The following is a 22,604-nucleotide window of genomic DNA, read 5'->3' on the forward strand; positions in this document are numbered from 1 at the left end:
AGTCTCTGCAATGTCGCTTTTGGATTTTGGGATGGCTTTGTTTTATTTGCGGTCCTCAGACCACGACCTATACGCTATCCACTCTCTCGTCTATCAAGCCTCCCAAGAAGTGGAGGCATCCCTTGTATGTTTCAAAGATCCACCAGTTCCGTGGAACGGGATCTTCATGGTGGGATTTGTTATCGTTTTTGCCTTTTATCTTCATTCTAAACGAGGTAAAATCTTCAGAAATAAAAGTAAGCAATTTTGAAGCGCTTTTAGAGGAAGCTAAAGTTTGTATCTTTTGAATTCAATACTACACTGTATTTCTGTAAGGAACATGATTCGTATGTCAGGTTTAGTCTTCAGGTTTGCTCATAACTTGATTGCATTTTACTTTCTTACCTTCCCCATTACTTCTAAGTTCATCACTTACCGAATTACCACCAATGGTATGCATTTCATAGAATTCAAGGGTGTGTGTTACTTTTATGGTGGCGTTGTTCTTTTAAACCGACTTCCAGGAAACCGTCTATAGGGCCACATGTATAGACGATCTGTGGAACCCAGTGTGAGACCATAGCAGCTGCGAGTTAACACATGTATAGACTTGCTGCCGGCATTAAGATTGGTGCTGCTTCGGGTGACTTCTTGCTTTCGTGGAGAGTTCAGATAGTCAGAGGCAATAGGGTTGGTGTGTGAGAAGGATGTTTCGTCTGCCGGGATGTAGCCACTGGTCATGAACGGCATGTTCTGAGGCTCTGCGACTGATTCTGGTTCTTGAGTGGCTACGGTGTCGCCAGCTTTTGGCTTCAACCATCTTATGTAAGAACTCAGATCAAAACTGGTGACGGCATTGATCCCTCTGTGCTCAATCGCTGCAATGTCGTAGGCTCGAGCTGCTTCCTCTTGGGTACCTGAAATGACATAGAAACACGTCACTCGGTGTCTTCGTTATGATTTCACTAGTCCAACTATGGAGCGGACGTCTATTCTTTAATAAATAACCGATTGTTGATATATCATCATTAACGTGTTGATATACCATCAATAATTGTTGATAGATCGTTAAGAACGAACGTGTTTGCACAGATTATTTTTCAATTTCCTCTTTCGTGACAGCTTCTTTCACAGTATCCAAACTGGTTTTCAGGTTTGAAGACAACTTACTGTAAGTGCCAAGGTAGAGGTACTTGTTTCCGACAACTCTTCCGATTCTTGCTTCCCATCTGCCGTTATGATGGTGCCTGCAAAATATACATATGCACAAAATAATCATCAGACACTTTTCTTCATTAGTAATTGTCTGAAGAATTTGACTCGAAGATAATCGAAATATTAAGAATATTACCTTGCTACTCCTCTGTACTTAGATACACCTCTTGAAAACCCACTGCTGTTTCTGTAACAAAAGGAAACACCTAATATTTTAGGAAATTCAGAGATCAAGGAAATTCTCAACTGCAGAAGTCTTTCTGCAGAAAGATGTTTGAGGACGTACCTTCTTAACGAGGCCAAAAACTCTTCTTTCGTGACAGATTGCATGATCTCGATTTCTTTCTCATAGTCCGATATCTGCAAATTAACAGTAGGGTTTTATGTTAAACTTCCAAAACCATGCAAAAGCACACAACCTTACTTTGTCTTGAGATTTCGTACCGGGAAGTTGGTGAAAGTCGATGCTCCCCAGTACTTGAGTGCTGCTAAATCATATGCTCTTGCAGCAGATTCTTCTTTGTCATAAGCTCCAAGGTAAACTGCTCAGTCCAAATAGTCCATCTGAAAGCGATACAATACAACACAAGATTTCAAACAAGGAAGCAGATATCAGTACCAGAAGGCTAGATGATTAAAAACAGTGAAGTAAAATACATAAAAAAAAATAAAAATGAACCTATAATCTACCTTGTTTCCCTTTTTTCTTCTGTGTTACATTCCATGAGAGCTTATCCCACAAGTGAGCTTCGAATCGACCAGTCCACCGATGCCTGTTAAACAAACAAATTAGCTTAATATTTTTACACACGAAAGAAGAAACCACATAAAACCATTGAAACTTAATGTTCTTTTCTAACCTGCTGACACCACGAAATCTCGAGCTTCTCTTCATGGTGGTAGTAAGAGTTTGATCGGCTAGCTTTTGCAGCAACTTCTGCTCAGTGTGGCTGTTTTCGCAACTAACCGCAACTGGAGGCGGGTCTCTTCTCCTTCTGTTGACACACCCGGCAGCCTGAGCCTCAGGGTCTTCTGCACACAGGTGGCGCCTCCCAGGGTTCTCTTCATTCTTCACCATCGTCAACTCCATCTCTTATAACAAGCCCTCGATCGATCAGGCTCTTTTATTTCTCTTCTTCCTTCAATCTGTGGTCTTTGTTTCCGTGGTTGCTTAGACGGTAAGGAAGGATATTTGAACGTTTATATAATTTGTGTGCTTGTTTCGGATTTATGCTGTTTTTGTTTTGTGTTGCCACAACTGCTTTGGATTAGAAAAGGGGAACGATGAAATCAAAGCATCTAAGAAAATTTTAAATGTCCGTACTGTGTTTGGTAAACACAAATATCCAAAATTCTAAAGGTTCCATGTGGTTTTGGAGTTGCTCATATGGCCGGTTCGTTGCTGCTGCTGCATGCGGCATGCCAGTCAACATGTGCAAGGTTTCTGTAGAAGTTCTGTGTTCTTGCAAACGAGAGAGAGAGAGAGGAAAGAAGAGAGAAGAGAGAGAGAGAGAGGTTTCTTAAGTATTAAGATATCTGTGTATTCTCATTATTTCAAAAGAATAATACAATTACATATATATAGTCTTTTGACTATTTACATTTAGCTAGTCTAAGCTACCACATAAGATAAACTCATTACATGAATGACACCTTATACAAAACTAATAACTAATCAACTTTAGTTATGATATAGCATCTTCATCTTTACACCCCCTCAAGCTAAACTTGGAAGAATTTAGAATTCCAAGAGAAAGCTTGGACTGCAAAAACTGAAACCGGTTTTTAGACAAGGCTTTGGTGTGAATATCTGCAATTTGATCCTGACTGCACACATACTTGACTTCAACCAGATTTGCAAGGACTAACTCACGAATATAATGATAATCAATCTCTATATGCTTAGTGCGAGCATGAAAAACAGGATTGGAAGCAAGAGATAAAGCAGAGATATTATCACACCAGAGAGTGGGTTTGTGAGAGAGAGGAAAGCCAAAGTCTTTGAGCACCTTGCAAATCCAAGTAACTTCTGCAGCAGTATGAGCCAAGGAACGGTACTCAGCTTCAGTGGATGATCTTGCTACGGTTGATTGTTTCTTGGCACTCCAGCTAATTAAGTTGGTGCCCAGAAAAACACATGAACCACCGGTGGATCTTCGGTCATAAGAACAACCAGCCCAATCGGCATCAGAATAGGCTGACAGATGCAAATCACCTTTCTTAAACAAAAGACCATGAGTAATAGTGCCTTTGAGAAATCTCAATATACGTTTGGCTGCTTGCATGTGAAGAACAGTGGGTTTATGCATAAACTGACAGATTTGATTGACTGCAAAAGAAATATCAGGCCGTGTCCAAGTTAAGTATTGAAGAGCACCAACAAGTGACCTGTATTCAGTGGGATCAGCAAGTAAGTCCCCACTATGATCTAATTTAGTAGAGCTGAGTGGTGTGGAACAAGGCTTTGCACCAGTCATATGTGTTTTCTGCAGCAGATCAAGCAGATACTTGTTTTGGTGAAGAATCATGGCATCTGTTGTATGATGAACTTCTAGACCCAGAAAGTAATGCAGGGGACCTAGATCTTTAACAGGAAACAAAGTGCTCAATTGAGCTATGAACTGATTGCAGATGTGAGCATCAGGACCACTGACCAGAATATCATCAACATATACAAGTACTATAACCAGAGTTGGAGCATGAAGAACAAATAAGGATGCATCAGATGAGGATTGACTAAAGCCCATAGATTGAAGAGCTTGAAATAATTTGTCAAACCAAGCTCTAGGAGCCTGTTTCAGGCCATAGAGAGATTTTCTGAGCTTGCACACATGAGTAGGCTTGCTGGGATCTTGAAACCCAGGGGGTTGAACCATGAACACATCTTCTTTTAAGTCACCGTGCAAAAAGGCATTGCTGATGTCCAGTTGTTTGAGAGACCAATTAAATTGGACAGCAAAAGATAACAACAGTCTGATAGTAACCGGCTTTGCAACTGGACTGAAGGTTTCTGTATAGTCAAGACCTTCCTTTTGGTGAAATCCCTTAGCAACAAGTCGTGCTTTGTATCGCTCAATGGAGCCATCCGGATGCTTTTTGATGCGAAAGACCCACTTGCATCCAACTACATTTTGAGAGGGTGAAGAAGGAACCAATGTCCAAGTGCCAGTGGATAAAAGAGCATTGAATTCATGTTGCATGGCCATTCTCCAATTTTCAAACTTAGAGGCTTGAAGGTAAGTATGAGGAATGTAATCTATGGATGAAGGAAGAGGATGTTTGGTAGCTGTGAATACTCTAGGTGTATGAATACCATTTTTGGATTGAGTAACCATGGGATGCAGATTAGAAGCAAAGGAAGGTTGAGGGATAGGTTGGTGGACAGGTTGAGGGACAGGGTGATGGACAGGTTGATGGACAGGTTGATGGATAGGTTGAGTGGGAGACACAGATGAAGAGGAAGAGACAGGTTGAGGGACAGGTTGAGAAGGAATATTAGAAGGGGAAGAAGATGTTAGTGAGGGTGATAAAGACACAGGTGCAGGGGGCATGGAGAAGTGAAGATCAATTGATGAAGGGACAGAAGGAGACTGATCAACAGAGGATTGGACAGAGATGACATCTTTAAATGGAAAGGTGGCCTCATCAAAAGTAACATGCCTAGAGATATAAATCTGATTATGGTCCAAATCCAAACACCGATAACCTTTATGTTGCAAACTGTAACCCAAGAAAATACATCTCTTACTTTTCCTATCAAGTTTAGAAGAAATGTAGGGCTTTAACCATGGATAACAACTACACCCAAAAACCTTAAGTTTGGAGTAATCTGGATATTTGTTAAACAGCAATTCCCACGGAGATTTAGTATTTCCTGAGATAGGCAGTCTATTGATAAGATAAACAGCAGTGGTAAAGGCTTCAACCCAATAGAGATGAGGAACACTAGATTCAACTAATAAGGTCCGAGCAGTCTCCACAAGATGTCTATGTTTCCTCTCTACACAACCATTTTGTTCTGGTGTGTGTGGACAACTAAGTTGTTGAACAATACCGTGAGTATGAAGAAAAGCTTTAAATTGCAAACTGGTAAATTCACCCCCAGAATCTGAACGAAGAATCTTTATTTTATTACCAACAATATTCTCAACATAAGCTTTGAAGAGTACAAAAGTAGAGTACACCTCTGATTTATTCTTTAAAGGAAAACACCAACTGTACTTGCTAAAGTCATCAACAATAAGAAAGTAATACCGAAAACCACTCACTGAAGTTACAGAAGCAGGTCCCCACAGATCACAATGTAATAGCTCAAGAGACTGAGAGGTGGATGTAGTTGATGAACTAAAGGGTTGTTTATGATTTTTCGCAATAGCACACTTGGAGCAAAAGAAGTCAACAGAGGAGGTACCTTTAATAGCAAGCTTATTGCTGGAGATTACTTTTCGAAAGATAGAGGAGGAAGGATGTCCCAGTCGACTGTGCCACAGTTTGACTGAACCTTGAGGACTGACAAAAGCATAAGTGCATCCAGAAGAAGGAGGAATAGAAGGACAATTTCCCAGAGGATAAAAGCCATCTTTAACGGGGCCCTGCAAAAGCGTCCTCCCCGTAGTACGATCCTTTAGAACAGATCCATCAGAATCAAGTGTTAAGGCACAATAGTTATCTTTGAGAAACTGGTATGCAGATAACAGATTGTGTTTCATTTGAGGAACATGAAGTACATTACTCAAATGAAATTTAGCATTAGGAGAATGCAAAGAAGAAGAGCCAATATGATGGATAGAGAGACCGTTACCATCACCGACATAAACTTTGTCCTCGCCAGTGTACGGTGTTGGTGAAGATATGTTGGCAATGTCATTAGTGATATGAGAGGTGGCGCCAGAGTCCAATAGCCAAGATGGAGAAGATTTGGAGTTGTAGTGAGCACACATGGCTTCAAGTTTTGCAGGAGGAATCTTCCCAGAAATGCCAGGATTCATGCGATCGAAGCAATCGATAGCTTCATGGCTATGAGAGCCACAGATTTGGCAAGAAGCATGAGAGCTGCTGGAAGAAGAATTACGAACACCTTGTGGATGACCACGATTGGAAGATGGACCTCGATAATTGCCTCTATATCCACGATTGTTGTTATACCGACCAGAATTGGGATAATGATTACCGCGATAGTTATTTCGACCACGATTCGAGTTGAATCGAAGAGATTGTTGAGATTGAGCAGCATATGCTTGAGGCGGTGGAGTTGGAAGAAGAGGCGGTTGAGACTGAGCAGAGAACGCTTGAAAGGACTCAGTAGAGGAAGAAGAGAGCTTCTTGCGACGAGACATGGAAAGCTCCTTGGTAAGAAGAAGGCCGTGTAACTCATCCAAAGACGTGGAAGAGAGGCGTAACATTACGGAATCAATAAATGATTCGAATTCATCAGGTAATCCAGCAAGAGTGGCCGCAATGAGATCTCGATCAGAAATAGGTGCACCAGCAGCAGAGAGAGAATCAGAGATTTCTTTGAGTTGTTGGAGATAATCCGCCATGGATTGAGCACCTTTTTGAATTGCTTGAAGACGAGACCAGAGTTGATGGATGTGAGCATCAGAGACACCACCAAAACGTTGTTCCAGCTTGATCCAAAGATCACGAGCAGAAGAGACACCAACAGTAAACGGAATGACATCTTCCGATAGTGTAGAATTCAACCAAATCAATAGGTTCTGATCCTTTTCATACCAGATCTCAAAGGCTGGATTAATTGATTGATCTTGAAGAAATGGCGGTGGGCATGGCTCAGTACCTTCAACCAGACCGAGAAGTTTGTAGCGGCGGAGAATCGGTGCAAACAAAGCACGCCATGGAAGATAGTTAGATCTCTTGAGCTTGATCGGCACCATGCTGCTAATATTCTGAATTGTGAGAGACGCATACGAATTTGACAAATTAGGGGTTGTCGAAGGATTTGGGGCAGAATTCTGAAGAGATCCAGGAGATGCAGAATCGGACGGAGACGCCATGGTAATCAGAAACACAAATTGCAAGAAATGAACAGCAAAGATCAGAGAAACAAAGCGGAAGAATGGATCGAAATGGCCGTGAGGCAAGCGGCGAAGGATACCATGTAGAAGTTCTGTGTTCTTGCAAACGAGAGAGAGAGAGAGGAAAGAAGAGAGAAGAGAGAGAGAGAGGTTTCTTAAGTATTAAGATATCTGTGTATTCTCATTATTTCAAAAGAATAATACAATTACATATATATAGTCTTTTGACTATTTACATTTAGCTAGTCTAAGCTACCACATAAGATAAACTCATTACATGAATGACACCTTATACAAAACTAATAACTAATCAACTTTAGTTATGATATAGCATCTTCATCTTTAGTTTCATGCCAGTTTAAATTCTTGAAGGGTTTTCCCGTCCATTCAATGGTTGTGTATATAATATACAATTACACACACACACATATGTGTGTGTATATATATTTAAAAAAGGGAAGGATGATTTTAACTTGGTGCAATAGGGTAGACGACACATTATCATAACCAATTGATTTAATTTACATATGTATTTTTCTTACAAATTAACATAATCGACAACTGCAATGATTAGGTAATTTAAATTTGGGTAACTTTCAAGCATCAAAAGTAACTTTCAAAGTTTAATTGCGGTTAATTTGTTCATATAAGATTTGAGTTTCAACCTCATCTACTTATAGCAATCAACATACTATATCCACATTGTCTAAAGATTGATATGAAGTAAAACTCATACCCCCTTTAAATTTGTTCTCACTACGATCTATGGGTGAAATTTTTGGTTGTCACTGATTATGTGCAACTATATTTCCATATAATCATTGAATATTAGAAAGACAGACACATGATAATGTATAGTATAACTGGTGATACGATAGGTTTACTTTCATGCCAAAAAAGTTTCAGACAGCTAGCAAGAAGGTAAACGAAACAACCCAACAAAATAAAAGATTAAAAAACGAATGCGTGTGCTGATCTTGGTCATTGACATCGACCAGCTGAAAGTTCTTGCTGATCTTCGTCATTGACATCGACCAGCTGCAAGTTCCTGCAAATCAACCATGTTTATCTTATTATTATTTTATATATATATATATATATATATATATAACAAGAACAGTAGACCACTGTAGAAAAAGCAAGAAAACAAGTAGAAAGATGGAGTGTTTGTCAAGAAATAATGATTTTTTTTTAAAACAGCTGGTCGGTTTCTGATTCTAAAATTCCTTAGGGCTCGTCGGTGAGTTTGGAATTTTATGTTTAATTAGTCTTTAATTAATATAGTAATTAATTACATTCAGGTTCTGATGCTTTTTTGAGGCTGATACCTACGGATCCCACGGTATTTCCTAGGAAATTTTTTCTTTGAAAATAATAATTTCAACAGATATTGTTGTTAATATTGTTATATATTATTTACTTCTCATAATGTACTTGCTAATTGTAATACTAACTAATATATATTTAAGGAATTCCGAGTCTCTGTAGTTAGGGTTTTGCATTTACTCGCATTTCATAAAATCTTAAGCATTAAAATGATCCAATGACTTTGGAGAAGACGTTAAGTTTGTCATTTTAGTGAAAATTGATGGTAAGTTCAAGCTTCCGTTTCCCAATCTCCTCCCTCTTTGTGGGGAGATTTTTTCAATGTGCTGACTAGAGAAACAGAGGAGATGGGGGAGTTGAAACGAGGACTAACGGCAAGATATGTTCAATTTAGAGAATGAGATAAACGAGGAAAAAAAAATTCAAGCTGACTTGTTCTCTCCAGCATCATTGGATCGTTTGAATGTTTAAAATTTTATAAAATGCGGGTAAATACACGGTTTCTAAATGTAGAGACTCGAGATCCTATGTAGAGACTCAAGTTTTATTCTCTTTTGACCTCTCCTTTATTTTCAACATAAAAAAGAAAGGTTTTTTTTTAGTTAAAATGGTTTTTGATATTAGCATAACTCTTCACTTTGGTCTAGTGAAAATCTATAGAAATGGTTCCTAAATTTGTCCACCTTCAATCATTTTGGTCATTTTGTGAGAAATCTATGTGAAATGGAAAAGCAAGTGGAGGGGTTGATTAGACAAAAATTACCCTTAATTGAACGAAGAATTTTCATGAAAGGATCAAAATGATTAACATTGGACAAACTCAGGGATCACTTTTATCATTTTTCAATCTCAAGAGCTAAAAAATTATGCTAATCTCAAGAACAACAGTAGCTAAAACGCGAAAAAAGAAAGTTCGTATAAACGGGCCTGTGAATGGGACAGATACCACCCCAGCCCAATTAGTTTATAGTTGGGCTTGCTTGGGTTTCAAAACGACAGCGCAACACCAACATCGCATCTCAATTGGCGCGCATTGGGGGCAGTGCGCAATGCGCACCGCCAATCCAACTATAAAACTCCCTCCTCTCCCACTCTCTCCATCTCGAACGCACACACCCTCACGCTTCAAACCTTCACTACTTCTTTCTCTCATGCTCGAAGCTTAGCTCCGCAGCTCGGGTTCGATTCCTCGACCGTGAGAAACCATGACGGACGGCCACCTCTTCAACAACATCTCAATCGGTGGCCGCGGCGGCACGGTTAGTCTCTCTATTCCCGGCTCCGATTCGTGGTAGCTGGAATTTTTGGGGTTTCGTTCGTCGATTAGGGTTTTTCCTTCTGAACTTTTTCAAATGCGATATGAATGAGTCCTCTTTGATTTGGGAATGAAGTTGGTTTCAGTTTATTTGGGTCGGTTGAATTTCGTGTAGAAATGAGGGTTTTTGGGGATTCCGGTAGCTGGGTTTTCTTTCTACTGGTCCCTTTGAAACCCTAATTTGTTCCTTCCTGGGTTTTTCTGTGATTTTTGTGCAATTTGGTTGTGGATAAATTTGTAATTATTAATTTTGTGCAGAGCGGGAATTGTAGGGTTTGGGATAGGGAGGTCGGGGTTTTGTTTCGGTTGTTCGTGTTGAATTTCCATTCATTTAAGTTTCAATGAAGTCTTTCACTTTTTGGTGACGAGAAATTTGAATATGCTCTGCTTGGTTGCCATGGAAATCCGAGGAAATGTAAACTAACTCATTGTGTTGCATGTGGAATGCAGAATCCAGGGCAGCTTAAAATATTTTCAGGAGGAATTTTATGGAAAAAACAGGGAGGTGGTAAAGCAGTCGAGGTTGATAAAGCTGACATTGTTGGGGTAACATGGATGAAGGTCCCAAAGACTAACCAACTTGGTGTTCAGATTAAAGACGGGTTATACTACAAGTTCATTGGATTTCGTGACCAGGTTGGTGAGCATTTACATAGAATTATTCACTGATCCACTTCTTGTCTTATGTTTTTGTTTAATATATACTACAAAAAGTCTTGTAATTATTTAACAAATGCGCATCCATAAGAACTTTCATTCACTAGGTGATGGTTTAAACTGTGTATTTTTTTTTCATGCATCTGAGGCATGCCAATTGTGATTTTGATTTATGATAGACTAAACTAAAAATTAGCTTTCAGTCAATGATGCTCTGCAGGGATATGAACTGCATACTGATTTTTGGCTCTTTAATGCTGTGATTGCGTTGTAGGACGTCACTAGTTTGACCAATTATTTTCAAAATACATGTGGGTTAACACCGGCGGAGAAGCAACTTTCTGTAAGCGGACGTAATTGGGGAGAAGTTGATTTAAGTGGTCAGTGATGTTCTCTTATATTCAAGTTTCATGTTGTCTACTTATTTTGATCTACCTTGCATTCTTTGTTATGATCACTTTTTTCTTGTAAAATTGCTTTTTTCCATGTTTTTTGGTATGTGGATGGATTCTCAATTTCTCATTGATGAAAGTTGGGAAAATGATTTCTGCTTGCTACATCTTTAAACATAATGTGCAGCTGAAATTGCTTGAAGTTGGTTCTTCCATTTTCACATTTTTCAACTTAATGCTTTGTCTTTTATGGAGTCTTAGAGCAACTGGACATTTCTTTTTGTGCATGTTGAATATCCTTAAGAAATGGTCTTGTGTGGTGCTGTTATGATTTTTTTACCATTCGTCCATGTATGATTCCTTCTCTGACGATAATGATTCCCTTGGTTGTATCATTGGTTTGTTAAACATCTCTTCCGTTCTGCAGGGAATATGCTGACTTTCTTGGTTGACTCCAAGCAAGCATTTGAGGTATCTTTGGCTGATGTCTCACAAACACAACTTCAGGGAAAAAATGATGTCATCTTAGAGTTCCATGTGGATGATACCACAGGAGCTAATGAGGTTTGTTGCTTATATTTGGTGTTTCATATACTTTTTCCTATAGATGGTGGGAGTTTCTACATTGATACTTATGGTTCTATAGTTACCCATAGTTAGATATGAGCTCTCTTTGGCATAAAATCTAGGTTTTTTCTTGAGTAATTAATAATTCCATACTGAGTTGTTTGCTTATGAGTATTTTTCTATTTGTGTTATATTTACAACAGAAAGATTCGTTGATGGAAATAAGCTTTCATATACCCAACTCCAACACTCAATTTGTTGGTGACGAGAGTCATCCTCCTGCTCAGGTAAGTTAGTTCTTGCTATGTGATGAGAGTTTTGTATGTCCTTTTTTTTCATTGATCTTGCAATTGATATATTGATAATTTCTAATTGAATATTATGTAGGTTTTTCGTGACAAAATCTCGTCGATGGCAGATGTTGGTTCTGGAGGTGAAGATGCTGTTACCACATTTGATAGCATTGCAATCCTCACACCAAGGTAGATATTAATGAAAATGCTAGGGATACTGCACCTAATTTGATCCATACTAGCATAGGAACATGCGCCGTCTGTATTTATTAGATTATGCGTATATGTACTATGCTGGTGCATGGATTTCTTTCCATATGCAATGCCAGGCTAATGGAAGTACTCGTTTAATGTAGGGGTCGCTACAGCGTGGAACTTCATCTTTCATTCTTGCGGCTACAAGGACAGGCTAATGATTTCAAAATTCAGTACAGCAGTGTTGTTCGGCTGTTTCTACTTCCGAAGGTTTCACTCTTATCTTGGGCACTAAAATTAGTTTTTCACTTGTTCTTCTTCCAAAGCAAAGCTTTTGTTGTACATAATTATCTTAGTTACCTATAACATTGTTCCATGCATATTAGTGAGTTCTCTTCAAGGGCTGAAAGGATTATCAGTGTTCTAAATACTCCATTCTTGGAACCAGTTACTGTGGCTTTGGAATATCTATAATAGATTCTTCTTTGTTTGTGCAGTCTAACCAGCCTCATACCTATGTTGTTGTTACTCTTGATCCTCCTATCCGTAAAGGGCAAACATTGTACCCACATATTGTTTTGCAGGTAGTGTTTGTTTCTTTGCCTTGTTGATGACCAGTTTGATTTTTTTTCAATGTTTCCTTCAATTGACATCTTCTGTCTTGTGAAGTTTGAAACTGACCTCGTGTATCAAACCGACCTGGCAATGAGTGAAGAACTTATGAACACGAAGTACAAGGACAAGTTAGAACTATCTTATAAGGTAGATAGTTCCTTCTACTCTCCTGAAGATTGTAATCTAACAAACTGTTGTTTTATTTGTTTAAAACAGTGTGCTAATTGACGTGTGCTGTCGTTATTTCTTTTATTTTTAAATTAACAGGGACTAATGCATGAAGTGTTCACCACAATACTGCGTGGCTTGTCTGGTGCCAAAGTTACGAAACCGGGAAAATTTCGCAGCTGTCAAGATGGTTATGCTGTCAAATCTTCATTGAAAGCTGAAGATGGTGTTCTATATCCTCTGGAGAAGAGCTTCTTTTTTCTACCAAAACCTCCCACCCTTATTCTTCATGATCAGGTAGAATATGCATGCATATGATTGAGATTATAGTGCTGATATACCTGATTGATAAGTGGAACCTCACCCTTTTTCTTTTTGGTGTTTCTGTTACAAGATTGACTATGTGGAATTTGAGAGGCATGGCGCTGGAGGCTCAAATATGCACTATTTTGATCTTCTCATCAGACTCAAAAGTGAGCAAGAACACCTGTTCCGAAACATTCAGAGGAATGAATATCATAATCTTTTTGACTTCATCAGGTTGGTAATGAGTGCTGGTTTCCATAGTTGGTCTTTGGTGCTGTGGATTTTAAAATTTGACCTTTTGGCGACATGTCATGTGCAGTTCAAAGGGTCTCAAAATCATGAACTTAGGAGAGGGCCAAGCAGCAAATGGTGGTGTGGCTCCTCTTCTTGATGACGCAGATGATGATGCTGTTGACCCACATCTTGTCCGTGTGAAGAATGAAGCTGGTGATGATGAGAGTGATGAAGAGGTGGAACTTTTATCCTATATTATTTGTTTACTTTTGTTTTTTTCTTGGTCTGATTCTCTTTGGATCGAATATATCATGGACTGCACTATTAATAGGATACAGTTTGGCAAACTACTTATATTTTTCTTTCCTATTGCTATGTATATCCTTCTTCAATCTGTAAAATGCTGAAAGTTCCTCTGTAGTTTGTAAAAGCGGATGTTTGTGAACAGGACACTTATAGTAGATACTCTATCCACACTTAAAACATACATCAATTATGTCGTTCGGACTTTAATCAAAATTTTTTTGGATAGTTGGATAGTTGGTAATTCAATAACTGTTTTCCTTGGGCACTCGTGGTTAGTTCTAGTAGTTTCATGCATCCGTGTGTGTTTCTGCAAGTACACTTTTGTGTTGACATGTGTCGTGATATTCCAGTCTAAATGTGTTGAACGTGTTTAACTTTGGCAGGATGAAGATTTTGTTATTGACAAGGATGATGGAGGTTCTCCTACTGATGACTCCGGTGAGGATGATTCTGATGCTAGTGAAAGCGGAGGTGAAAAAGAGGCAAGTCATTTCTATTAATTTTGCTGGCCTAGTAATTATAATTGTGAGAAGATTTATCAATGTAACATGAATTGTCGATTTCAGAAGCCTGCAAAAAAGGAGTCTCGTAAGGAACCTTCAACTTCCAAGGTACCATCTTCCAAGAAACAAAAAACCAAAGATTCAGGTGAAGATGGTTCAAAGAAGAAAAAACAGAAGAAGAAAAAGGATCCAAATGCACCGAAAAGAGCGATGTCTGGTTTCATGTTCTTCTCAAATACGGAGAGAGAGGTGGGTTTTTTAATTTCTACCTATTGGTTCTAACTTTTGGTTCAGGTTCTTATTGACGTTTCGAAGAAAATTACTGACCTTATTTGTGTTGACCACAGAATGTAAAGAGAGAGAACCCTGGAATTGCGTTTACTGATGTGGGGAGAGCACTTGGAGAGAAGTGGAAAAAGATGTCGGGTATGTATTCTTCGACTAATTTGCATCCAGTGTGCTTCCACAACATGATGAATTTCTGCGAATTATAACTTAACGCCATGTTTTCCATTTTGCAGCTGATGAAAAGGAGCCATATGAAGCAAAGGCTCGTCAAGATAAAGAACGCTACAAGGATGAAATTAGTGGCTACAAGAACCCCCAACCCATGAACATAGATTCGGGCAACGAATCTGATTGAAAGCGCGTCGATTAAGATAGGAAATGGAACGAGGCATTTTTTAGTTCGAAGAGTAGTGTTTCCTTTGGCTCTTGCTCATCGGTAGGATTTGTGTTAGTTTCTTTCTAGCATCTATGTATTTTATTTGTACAATGTATGGTTAACATTATATACTTGATGTACTAGTTAGGTCATAAAATACCCGTTTTCGTGCCAAGATGACTATTTTCAGATGCTCCGAGTTTCCAGTACGGTGTCTTGCATGCTTGTAACCCAAAAATATTTGTAGTGTTCTTCTTTCACTGTTAATAGAACAACTACTTCCGGTAGTCTCCTCTATCTCAACCCTTATTTCAATCTTCTTGAATTGAAATCGGAGGCGGCAGTGGCGGTGGCCACGGTTGCCTATGGTGGTGTTCCAACGCCTGAACTTCACAGGAAATATGGACCCTCATTTATGAGTTGCCTAAATGTTTTCTGGTTAAATTTTCAAATGTTTCCAATACCCTTGTAATTCTCAATCTAAAACTACATTTCCTTTCAAGGCACCCTTACTTTCATCTCTTTTGTACCTGAAAACGGTAGCGACGCCATGAACGACAGTCGGATATCTCTGTATTATCTACAGCCTTATTCTTTTTATGATGTAAGTTTTTTGTTTAGAGATGTTTCAAGCTGAATACATTTCTTGCTACAAAAGAAAAGGAATAAAAACCCGAAAAAAATTTAAAATTTAAAATTAAAAGCCGTTCGTACTCGCAAACAATGTTCATAACTCCACAAATTTGGATTGGATTCTCTACTTGTCTCGCTTTTATTTGCTTTTTATTGCTTAGGGTGTAAATATTACTACAACATAACCCTTGGGTTTGTTTATACATAATATAGATTAAAACACAAATAAAAACAAGCAAGTAAAAGAATCTATATCCATATTTCTCTACACTTCACCGTCACTTCTTCATTTGTTTCTCTTCAGTTATCACACTTCACCTTCCGGCACCGGCCGGCCGCCTATCCATTTGATCACCATTGATATATAGTTAGCTCTTTTATGTTTGTTCTAGCATGGGTGGCCAACATTGCATTTGAGAGAACCTGCAAAGCGTGTGAGCCTTGAGACGTATGTGCCTGGCCTTGCCTTCATCACGTCTAACTTTCCAAATCCATGGTTCTTGTTAGGCACACCAGATTGAACAAAGAATGCTCCGTTTAGCATAAGATCTCCTTCTGATCTCCATTGCCAGCTCTTCCATACGCTCTCCGGTGCATAGTCTCTCTTCGTCACCTGTAAATTCAAGCGTCACAAAATTAAAACATTACTTCAGTAATCATGTGTTCGCGTACGTATTAATTGATAATATTGTGTTCGTGTATGTACTTCTTTTGCAGCCTGGTTCGGTGGGGCGATGAATCGGTTGCCCTGGCTGATAATTGTGGGGTGAGAGCTTCCTCCGATGGCATACATGATCCAATGTGTGTAGTCATTGTTCACAACATGGATAAATCCCCATCTGCATCTTGGCATTCTCTGTATCAATCCCTTGCCGAAATGGTTAAATGCAACTGTTATCTGCATGATTGCGTCCCCAGAAAACCCATCGCTACTTCCGAAAAGCATCACCTGCACCATTAGTGTCACCAATTAGTTACTCTTTGTTATCCTATTTTGTAATGTCAATAACATTTCCCGACCATTATCATTTAAAGATAAACAAAAACGTACGTCGTTGTGACGGGTGAAGTGGCTGTTGGATATGGTTATAGCAGTGGACCCTTGAATGGCGTCGATGAGCCCATCGGCGCAATTCCACATAGAAAGATGGTCAAGCCAAATGTTAGACGATCCGTAGATGGAGATACCATCTCCGTCGCTCTGCGTGCGAATCCCGATGTGATCCACGGAGTCCCTGATCATACCTCCATTGCCCGGTACAGTGTCGTGGATGCGGAGGCCATGAATAATCACGTTCTGCACGAACTGGAGTGTGATCCCAGCGCCATGAGCAATATGTACATTTGCCCCGCGTGCGTCAATTGTCTTGTGGCTTGTTACTATGAGCTCCTGGGTCAGCCTGATGACCATGCTGCGTGCAAATATGATCCACAAGGGTTGCTTTTGGATCACCGCGTGACGTAGGGTTCCGGGTTTAGGGTCTTGGATACTGTCGTCCGAAGGGTCGGTGACGATGTAGTAAGCCCCTTTCTTGCCTCCGCGTGTCTTGCGGCCGAAGCCTTTCACGCAGCTGGCCAGGTGCTTGCGGTTGTCAGCCCAGTTGGCCTGGCATCGCCAGCAGCGGTCGATCGGGTTTGTGGCCTTGCAAGGGCCCGTGTAACGTTTGCCTAACAGATGCCTCCCTGTGCTGTTGCCCGCAGCATGATCGTCGTCGTGGTCGTCCTCAATGATGGTCCTGCGTTACCATGCATGGTTGATTAAGGATATTGTTATTTGTACCTCTAACTAATTATCGTCTCGTTTTTAATAAATAGACGATATATGTACAACATGAACGTTAAAAACCCTACATTATCATCATGCATGATCACTTTCGAGCACTACTACTGATTACCAGTGCGTCGCCCTTCGTTTAAAAGAACATATTCAGATGAAATGATACAAACATTGGGAAGAAACGCAACAATATAGATTGATAAACAAAATTTGAAGAGAATAAAGGATAAAAATGTCGGATTTACGTACATTTCAACGCTTTCGTTGAAGTCCTCGGTTACTCGTTCCGGGTTGGGTTGGTAGGCCTTGAGAGCTGCCTTCTGAGCTTTCAGGGCTCGTTGCTGCCATACAGAGTCGAACTCAGCAATGTTGAGGGTGTCATTTTGTGTCTCAGCCTTCAAGTTTGGAACCAGCATGCAGAAAGATATCATAAGAAAGGCCAAATTGAGCTTCGACGCCATTGGTCCAAGTATATTTTTTTGCCCTTTTTTTTCGTTTTTTTTTTTTTTTTTTAATAATTTTTTTTAGAACAAAGTTTCTAGAAATGGCAAGGTCTATGAGATCGAGCCCAGGTTTTAACCGGGATCAGATTCCAGCCCAGCTAGACCTTGCCAGAAAAATATTAATTGAAAAAAAGAAAAAAAAAAGATTCCAAAGTATATTGCAATACTATTGTATTGCTTGTTTTTCTCAATGAAAATTTTGAATTTTATAGAGAAAACGTTGTCTAAATTTAGAACCGTAGAAGGTGGGAACCATCTTCTTCTTACGGTTGACAGTTTGCCCAAAATGTGAGGACAGGACTCAATGGAACATCCTATACCCCACTACATTTTCGTGGTGCTAGAGTTTTACATGATGAGAGAGATAAACAGTTTCATATACAGACAAAGAGTGAAAGTTTACGACCGTTTTGTTGAAGTTTTCCGTCGCATCCAGGTCATTTCTATTAGATTGCAGTTAGCTAACTGAAGTGGTACAATCAACCACAATCATGTACTTAATTAGCATATCCTTAATTAATCTCTTTCATGGGTTATAATTGATTATTAGTTATAGTTAACCATAATCTTCCCCACAATAAATACAACCTGTTTTGTTTCCTTGAAATTGTTCACTTCTTTAATAACTCATAAATATAACAGAAGAAAATAATACAGAATGAAATATTTTGACATATCGGTCTATAGTTTTGCATGATATTAAATTGCCACATAATCTATTAAATTTAAATTTGATTTTTACATTTGACATTTTCGTTACAGATCCTCTTATGATGCATGTCATACTCCAAAACATGGTGGAGGGACCATTATTACAATTGGGCTAAAGTTGAGAGACTATTGCTCTAATTGGGTTAAAGTTGAGAGAACATTGCTCCAATTGAGTTAGAGTTAAGGGACCACTTCTTTAATTGGGTTAAAATTGAGGGAACATTGCTACAGTTTTTCTTATTTGGTTTCCATATTTGTCTTTTGATTCAGCCTCACATCCATGGCACGTGACTCATTTTGACAGAAGTTCTAACAGAGTTGACGAAAATGAACATAGTTGCACGTTTAGATGAGTTGAGGGACTAATAGTCACAAAATTTTAATTAATGAACTATTACTCCAATTGAGTTAAAATTAAAAAACCATTGCTATGAGTTTCTCAAATAATTCCAATCTTCGTGTAGTACTAAACAAGAGATGTCATTGTCACATCCACTAATTTTGTTATGATAGGATCATCACAACCATTTTATTTTTCACCACAAAGAAAATGATGAATAAACTATATAAAAAAAACCTATTATTTATTTTCTTGGTAAATTATAGGAAAAAAGATAAAGTTCTTTGCTTTGGGGAAAAGAAAAAGACCAATTTGGTAAAATTCACCAGATCAAATTAGCTTGGCCGAAACTCCAAGTCTCACGGGTAAATTCACAAAAAATAAATAAAATCTAGAAAATAGACGAATCAACGGTGAGGAAAGCGAGATCCGACGGCCACGATTTAATCGAAAATGAAAAATAGAGTAAAAATAAAAAACTCGCCGAAAAGAAAGGTGAAATTGAAATCGGGTGAGTGAATTAGGGTATTTCGCCTCCCCCAATATATATCGCTCATTGCCCTTCGCCATTTCTCACTTCTGCTTCTCAGAGAGCTACAGAGACGCCCAAATCCCTTCTGGGTTCCATTTTTCGCCTTCAAATCCCAAATCTTTGCTGAGAAATGGTGGGACCTGGGCTTTACACCGACATCGGAAAGAAAGCTAGAGGTATAGCTATCCCTCCTTTTACATTATCTTATATATGTATGTATATGTGTGTATATATGTGTATGTATAAATTTGGTTGTAAAAATCTGATGGGTTTTTCTTAAATTTCATTTTTTCTAATGGGTTTTTGTTAAATTTCAGATCTTCTGTACAAGGATTACCGGAGCGACAAGAAGTTCACCATCACTACCTTCTCTCCCACTGGAGTGGTGAGCTCTTTCCCTCTTTTTTCTTGCTCTGAGATCTATATCTTTGCATTTGTGTATGTATATTCACTTGTTGAATCTTTAGGTTTTTGTTTCTTGATATGAGACATATAGTTTTATTCCACTTTCGGAGAAATTATTTGGCTCCGATTGAAACTCCTAACTTTCTGTTTCATATTATGCTTAGTGGTTTAGCTTGTAACCTTTTTTCTCCTGTTAATTTTTTTCAAAGTTGATTAATATTTTGGGTTAGAATTTGGTGGCATTTAAGCTTGAAGTGTTAATTATTGATTTATTTCTGTGATTATGTTGAATTGGTGAGTTGAACTAACATCCTTTGCGGCTTAGTTATTAGATTTTGTTGTATTTAAGAACTTTTTTATTTTATGCCGGGGTGCCGATTCTTTGCTAGTTTTGAGTTAACTTCTTTCGGTTGTATGATCAGATTTTGTTGAGTTTAAGAAATTTAGTGGATTTTCTAGCCAAACTCAATGAGCAGCGTAATATTACAAGTGATTCATATAATTTTCCGTGTACTTTTTCCTTGCACATACCATTCTTACCGACTCTTCGTTCAACATGACCAGCCCTATAGTTTACAAGTTCTAAGTTAACCATATTTCCTAGAATTACTTACCGCTTCATATCTGCAGGCTATCACTACTTCAGCAACCAACAAGGGTGAGCTTTTTCTGGGTGATGTGAACACTCAGTTGAAAAACAAGAATGTCACAACTGATATCAAAGTTGACACCGACTCCAATGTAAGTACACATCCGTTTATGTTTCTTTTCCTTCTATTTTGTTTTACTGGATCCTATTGAGGTTTTTATTGTAAATGCCTTAAGTATTTTCATTTTTCCTTGCTTTTTGTTTGACGCCCACATGTCCTTTAGAAATAGTGTTAAATGTTCATTCAGATATAATGGAACTGAGGAGCTTTACTACATTAACAACTGAATAAATTAATTATTTTAATTTACTCATATTTTCTTGCTAAGTTGTGTTTACCAAAGGTTTGTTTTGTTATCAGCTGTCCACCACTATTACGGTTGATCAACCTGCTCCTGGCCTGAAGGCAATCTTTAGCTTCAAAGTTCCTGATCAGAGGTCTGGCAAGGTAGGACTGTTATATGTGGTAAAACTTGTGGGTCGATGCAGTTCACTCTGTGTAGTAAAGCATTTCATTAATCCGGGTCAGTTGTAGAATTGCTATCTAATATGTGGGTGATTGTTAACAGGTGGAACTCCAATATCTGCATGACTTTGTGGGGATAAGCTCCAGTGTTGGTTTGACAGCCAACCCTATTGTTAACTTCTCCGGTGTTATTGGAACCAATCAGCTTGCACTTGGTACTGATCTGTCATTTGACACCAAGACTGGGATTTTGACTAAATGCAATGCTGGATTGAGCTTCTGCAATGCTGATCTAATTGCTGCATTGACCCTGTAAGTATTCTTTTGGTTGTCTAAGATTGGCTTGTTTGATTTTACGTATATTGGCCTCGTGATGTTGAACTTTTGGTGCATGGTGCGATAAAGATTAGTTTTCGTGATACAGGAATGATAAAGGTGACATCCTCAGTGCATCGTACTATCACAGTGTCAATCCCCTCTCCAACACAGCTGTTGGTGCCGAGGTGACTCACAGGTTTCCCACCAACGAGAATACCATCACTCTTGGCACCCAGCACGCCCTTGATCCATTGACAACCATTAAGGCACGTGTGAACAACTTTGGCAAGGCAAGTGCCCTGGTCCAGCACGAGTGGCGCCCAAAGTCATTTGTCACTGTTTCAGGAGAGGTAGACACCAAGGCCATTGAGAAGAGCGCCAAGATTGGGTTGGCTCTCGCTCTCAAGCCATGAGCCGGGCTCATTGCTCACTGCGGCAGAGAGCAGAGGTAGAGCGTAGTATAGTTGTCTTTCCAGGCTGACTTCTATTCGGTTCTAAAATGTTTGTTTCTTTTTTCTCGGAACAAGTCCATATGGTAGAGGAAATCGATCTATTTTGTTGGCATCGGTTTGTAAAAATAAAAATTTGATGGTTTCAGACATTCTGCTACCTTTTTTATGGCTGTGTTAGCGGAGGATGATGATGCCCGATAGAGTCTAAATTTTGTTGCCATTTTTCGTGTCCGTTTCGGTACTTTTTCTCCTCCTATAAGCAATGATATTTCGGGCTTCTTTTGCATCTTCAAATTGCCACATGGCTCGGCAAATATGTATTTGAAGAATCGTATTTGTATAATCCGTTGGAGATGCTCTAATTAAAACAAAACCATATATAATTAGGTGACCAAAAAATGAAAATAAGGTTTCCTAGTTTTTGAAATCTCTCCCAAATCTCACAGGGCTTTCCTTTCTAATTTCCCACTTAAAGTTGGAACCCTTACATAGGCTGGAATTACATATTCAAAGCGTCCCCATTGATCCCCTCTTTAATTCTCTTGTTTTGTCTTCTTGCTACGGATGGTGGAGCTTGAAGAAGTTGTAGTTAGTTTCTGTCTTCAAGAGGGTCGAATTGCGTGGAATAAATATGAGCCTCTTCAATTTAATGAAAATATTTTTGCCAGCAGCAGATAAAAGTCCACGTATCACCTCTAAAATTTTTCGATTGTTTTTTTTTTACCACCGCATTATGTTTTTCTCTTCCAAGAAGAGAGTTTTTCTCTCCTTGTGAGAGCCTTTCTTATCAGTGTTTGAATGTTCCCCGTTTTGTCCCTCCCATAGCCGCCGACCCTAGCTATGGCCAGGGTCGGTGGCAGTCATCTTCTTCTCCTTTTCCAGTTTTCTTTTCCTTTCCTTCTCCCTGAGCTTCTGTTTCCCCCTCTCCAGGGGCCTGATCATCATTTTTTTCCAACTTCTTGTGCCCCTGATTTCTCTGTCTGTAGCCCCTTTTTCCTTGATTTCCTTCCTCCCTTCCACTTCCTTTCCACTTTTCCCCCTTTTTTTC

The 22,604-nt window shown here is 39.0% G+C and overlaps 4 protein-coding genes across 4 annotated transcripts; 2 read left to right on the top strand and 2 right to left on the bottom strand.

Annotated features, from left to right (window-relative positions):
• Positions 1 to 468: 468 nt before the first annotated feature.
• Positions 469 to 2,284, bottom strand: LOC137709265 (AP2-like ethylene-responsive transcription factor At1g79700). Its single transcript, XM_068448357.1, has 7 exons — positions 2,055 to 2,284; positions 1,885 to 1,967; positions 1,639 to 1,736; positions 1,481 to 1,554; positions 1,331 to 1,381; positions 1,150 to 1,226; positions 469 to 896 (listed from the first exon to the last, which is right to left on the bottom strand). The coding sequence occupies exons 1-7, from the start codon at positions 2,282 to 2,284 to the stop codon at positions 469 to 471; spliced, it is 1,041 nt and encodes a 346-aa protein (XP_068304458.1).
• A 7,386-nt stretch (positions 2,285 to 9,670) lies between these two features.
• Positions 9,671 to 15,057, top strand: LOC137749570 (FACT complex subunit SSRP1-like). Its single transcript, XM_068489689.1, has 16 exons — positions 9,671 to 9,814; positions 10,321 to 10,506; positions 10,802 to 10,907; positions 11,347 to 11,483; positions 11,690 to 11,773; positions 11,874 to 11,968; positions 12,136 to 12,244; positions 12,472 to 12,558; positions 12,644 to 12,736; positions 12,857 to 13,054; positions 13,152 to 13,297; positions 13,383 to 13,533; positions 13,987 to 14,085; positions 14,170 to 14,355; positions 14,454 to 14,532; positions 14,628 to 15,057. The coding sequence occupies exons 1-16, from the start codon at positions 9,761 to 9,763 to the stop codon at positions 14,747 to 14,749; spliced, it is 1,932 nt and encodes a 643-aa protein (XP_068345790.1). The 5' UTR covers positions 9,671 to 9,760; the 3' UTR covers positions 14,750 to 15,057.
• A 397-nt stretch (positions 15,058 to 15,454) lies between these two features.
• LOC137749394 (pectate lyase-like) lies at positions 15,455 to 17,846 on the bottom strand. The gene is made up of 4 exons (XM_068489486.1): positions 17,430 to 17,846; positions 16,455 to 17,139; positions 16,110 to 16,352; positions 15,455 to 16,016 (listed from the first exon to the last, which is right to left on the bottom strand). The coding sequence occupies exons 1-4, from the start codon at positions 17,639 to 17,641 to the stop codon at positions 15,792 to 15,794; spliced, it is 1,365 nt and encodes a 454-aa protein (XP_068345587.1). The 5' UTR covers positions 17,642 to 17,846; the 3' UTR covers positions 15,455 to 15,791.
• Positions 17,847 to 19,271: 1,425 nt separating this feature from the next.
• Positions 19,272 to 21,705, top strand: LOC137749395 (outer plastidial membrane protein porin-like). Its single transcript, XM_068489487.1, has 6 exons — positions 19,272 to 19,442; positions 19,584 to 19,651; positions 20,302 to 20,412; positions 20,682 to 20,768; positions 20,890 to 21,098; positions 21,211 to 21,705. The coding sequence occupies exons 1-6, from the start codon at positions 19,397 to 19,399 to the stop codon at positions 21,515 to 21,517; spliced, it is 828 nt and encodes a 275-aa protein (XP_068345588.1). The 5' UTR covers positions 19,272 to 19,396; the 3' UTR covers positions 21,518 to 21,705.
• The last annotated feature ends 899 nt before the right edge of the window (positions 21,706 to 22,604 follow it).

Source organism: Pyrus communis, chromosome 11, assembly GCF_963583255.1.
Source record: "Pyrus communis chromosome 11, drPyrComm1.1, whole genome shotgun sequence".
Classification (NCBI taxonomy): domain Eukaryota; kingdom Viridiplantae; phylum Streptophyta; class Magnoliopsida; order Rosales; family Rosaceae; genus Pyrus; species Pyrus communis.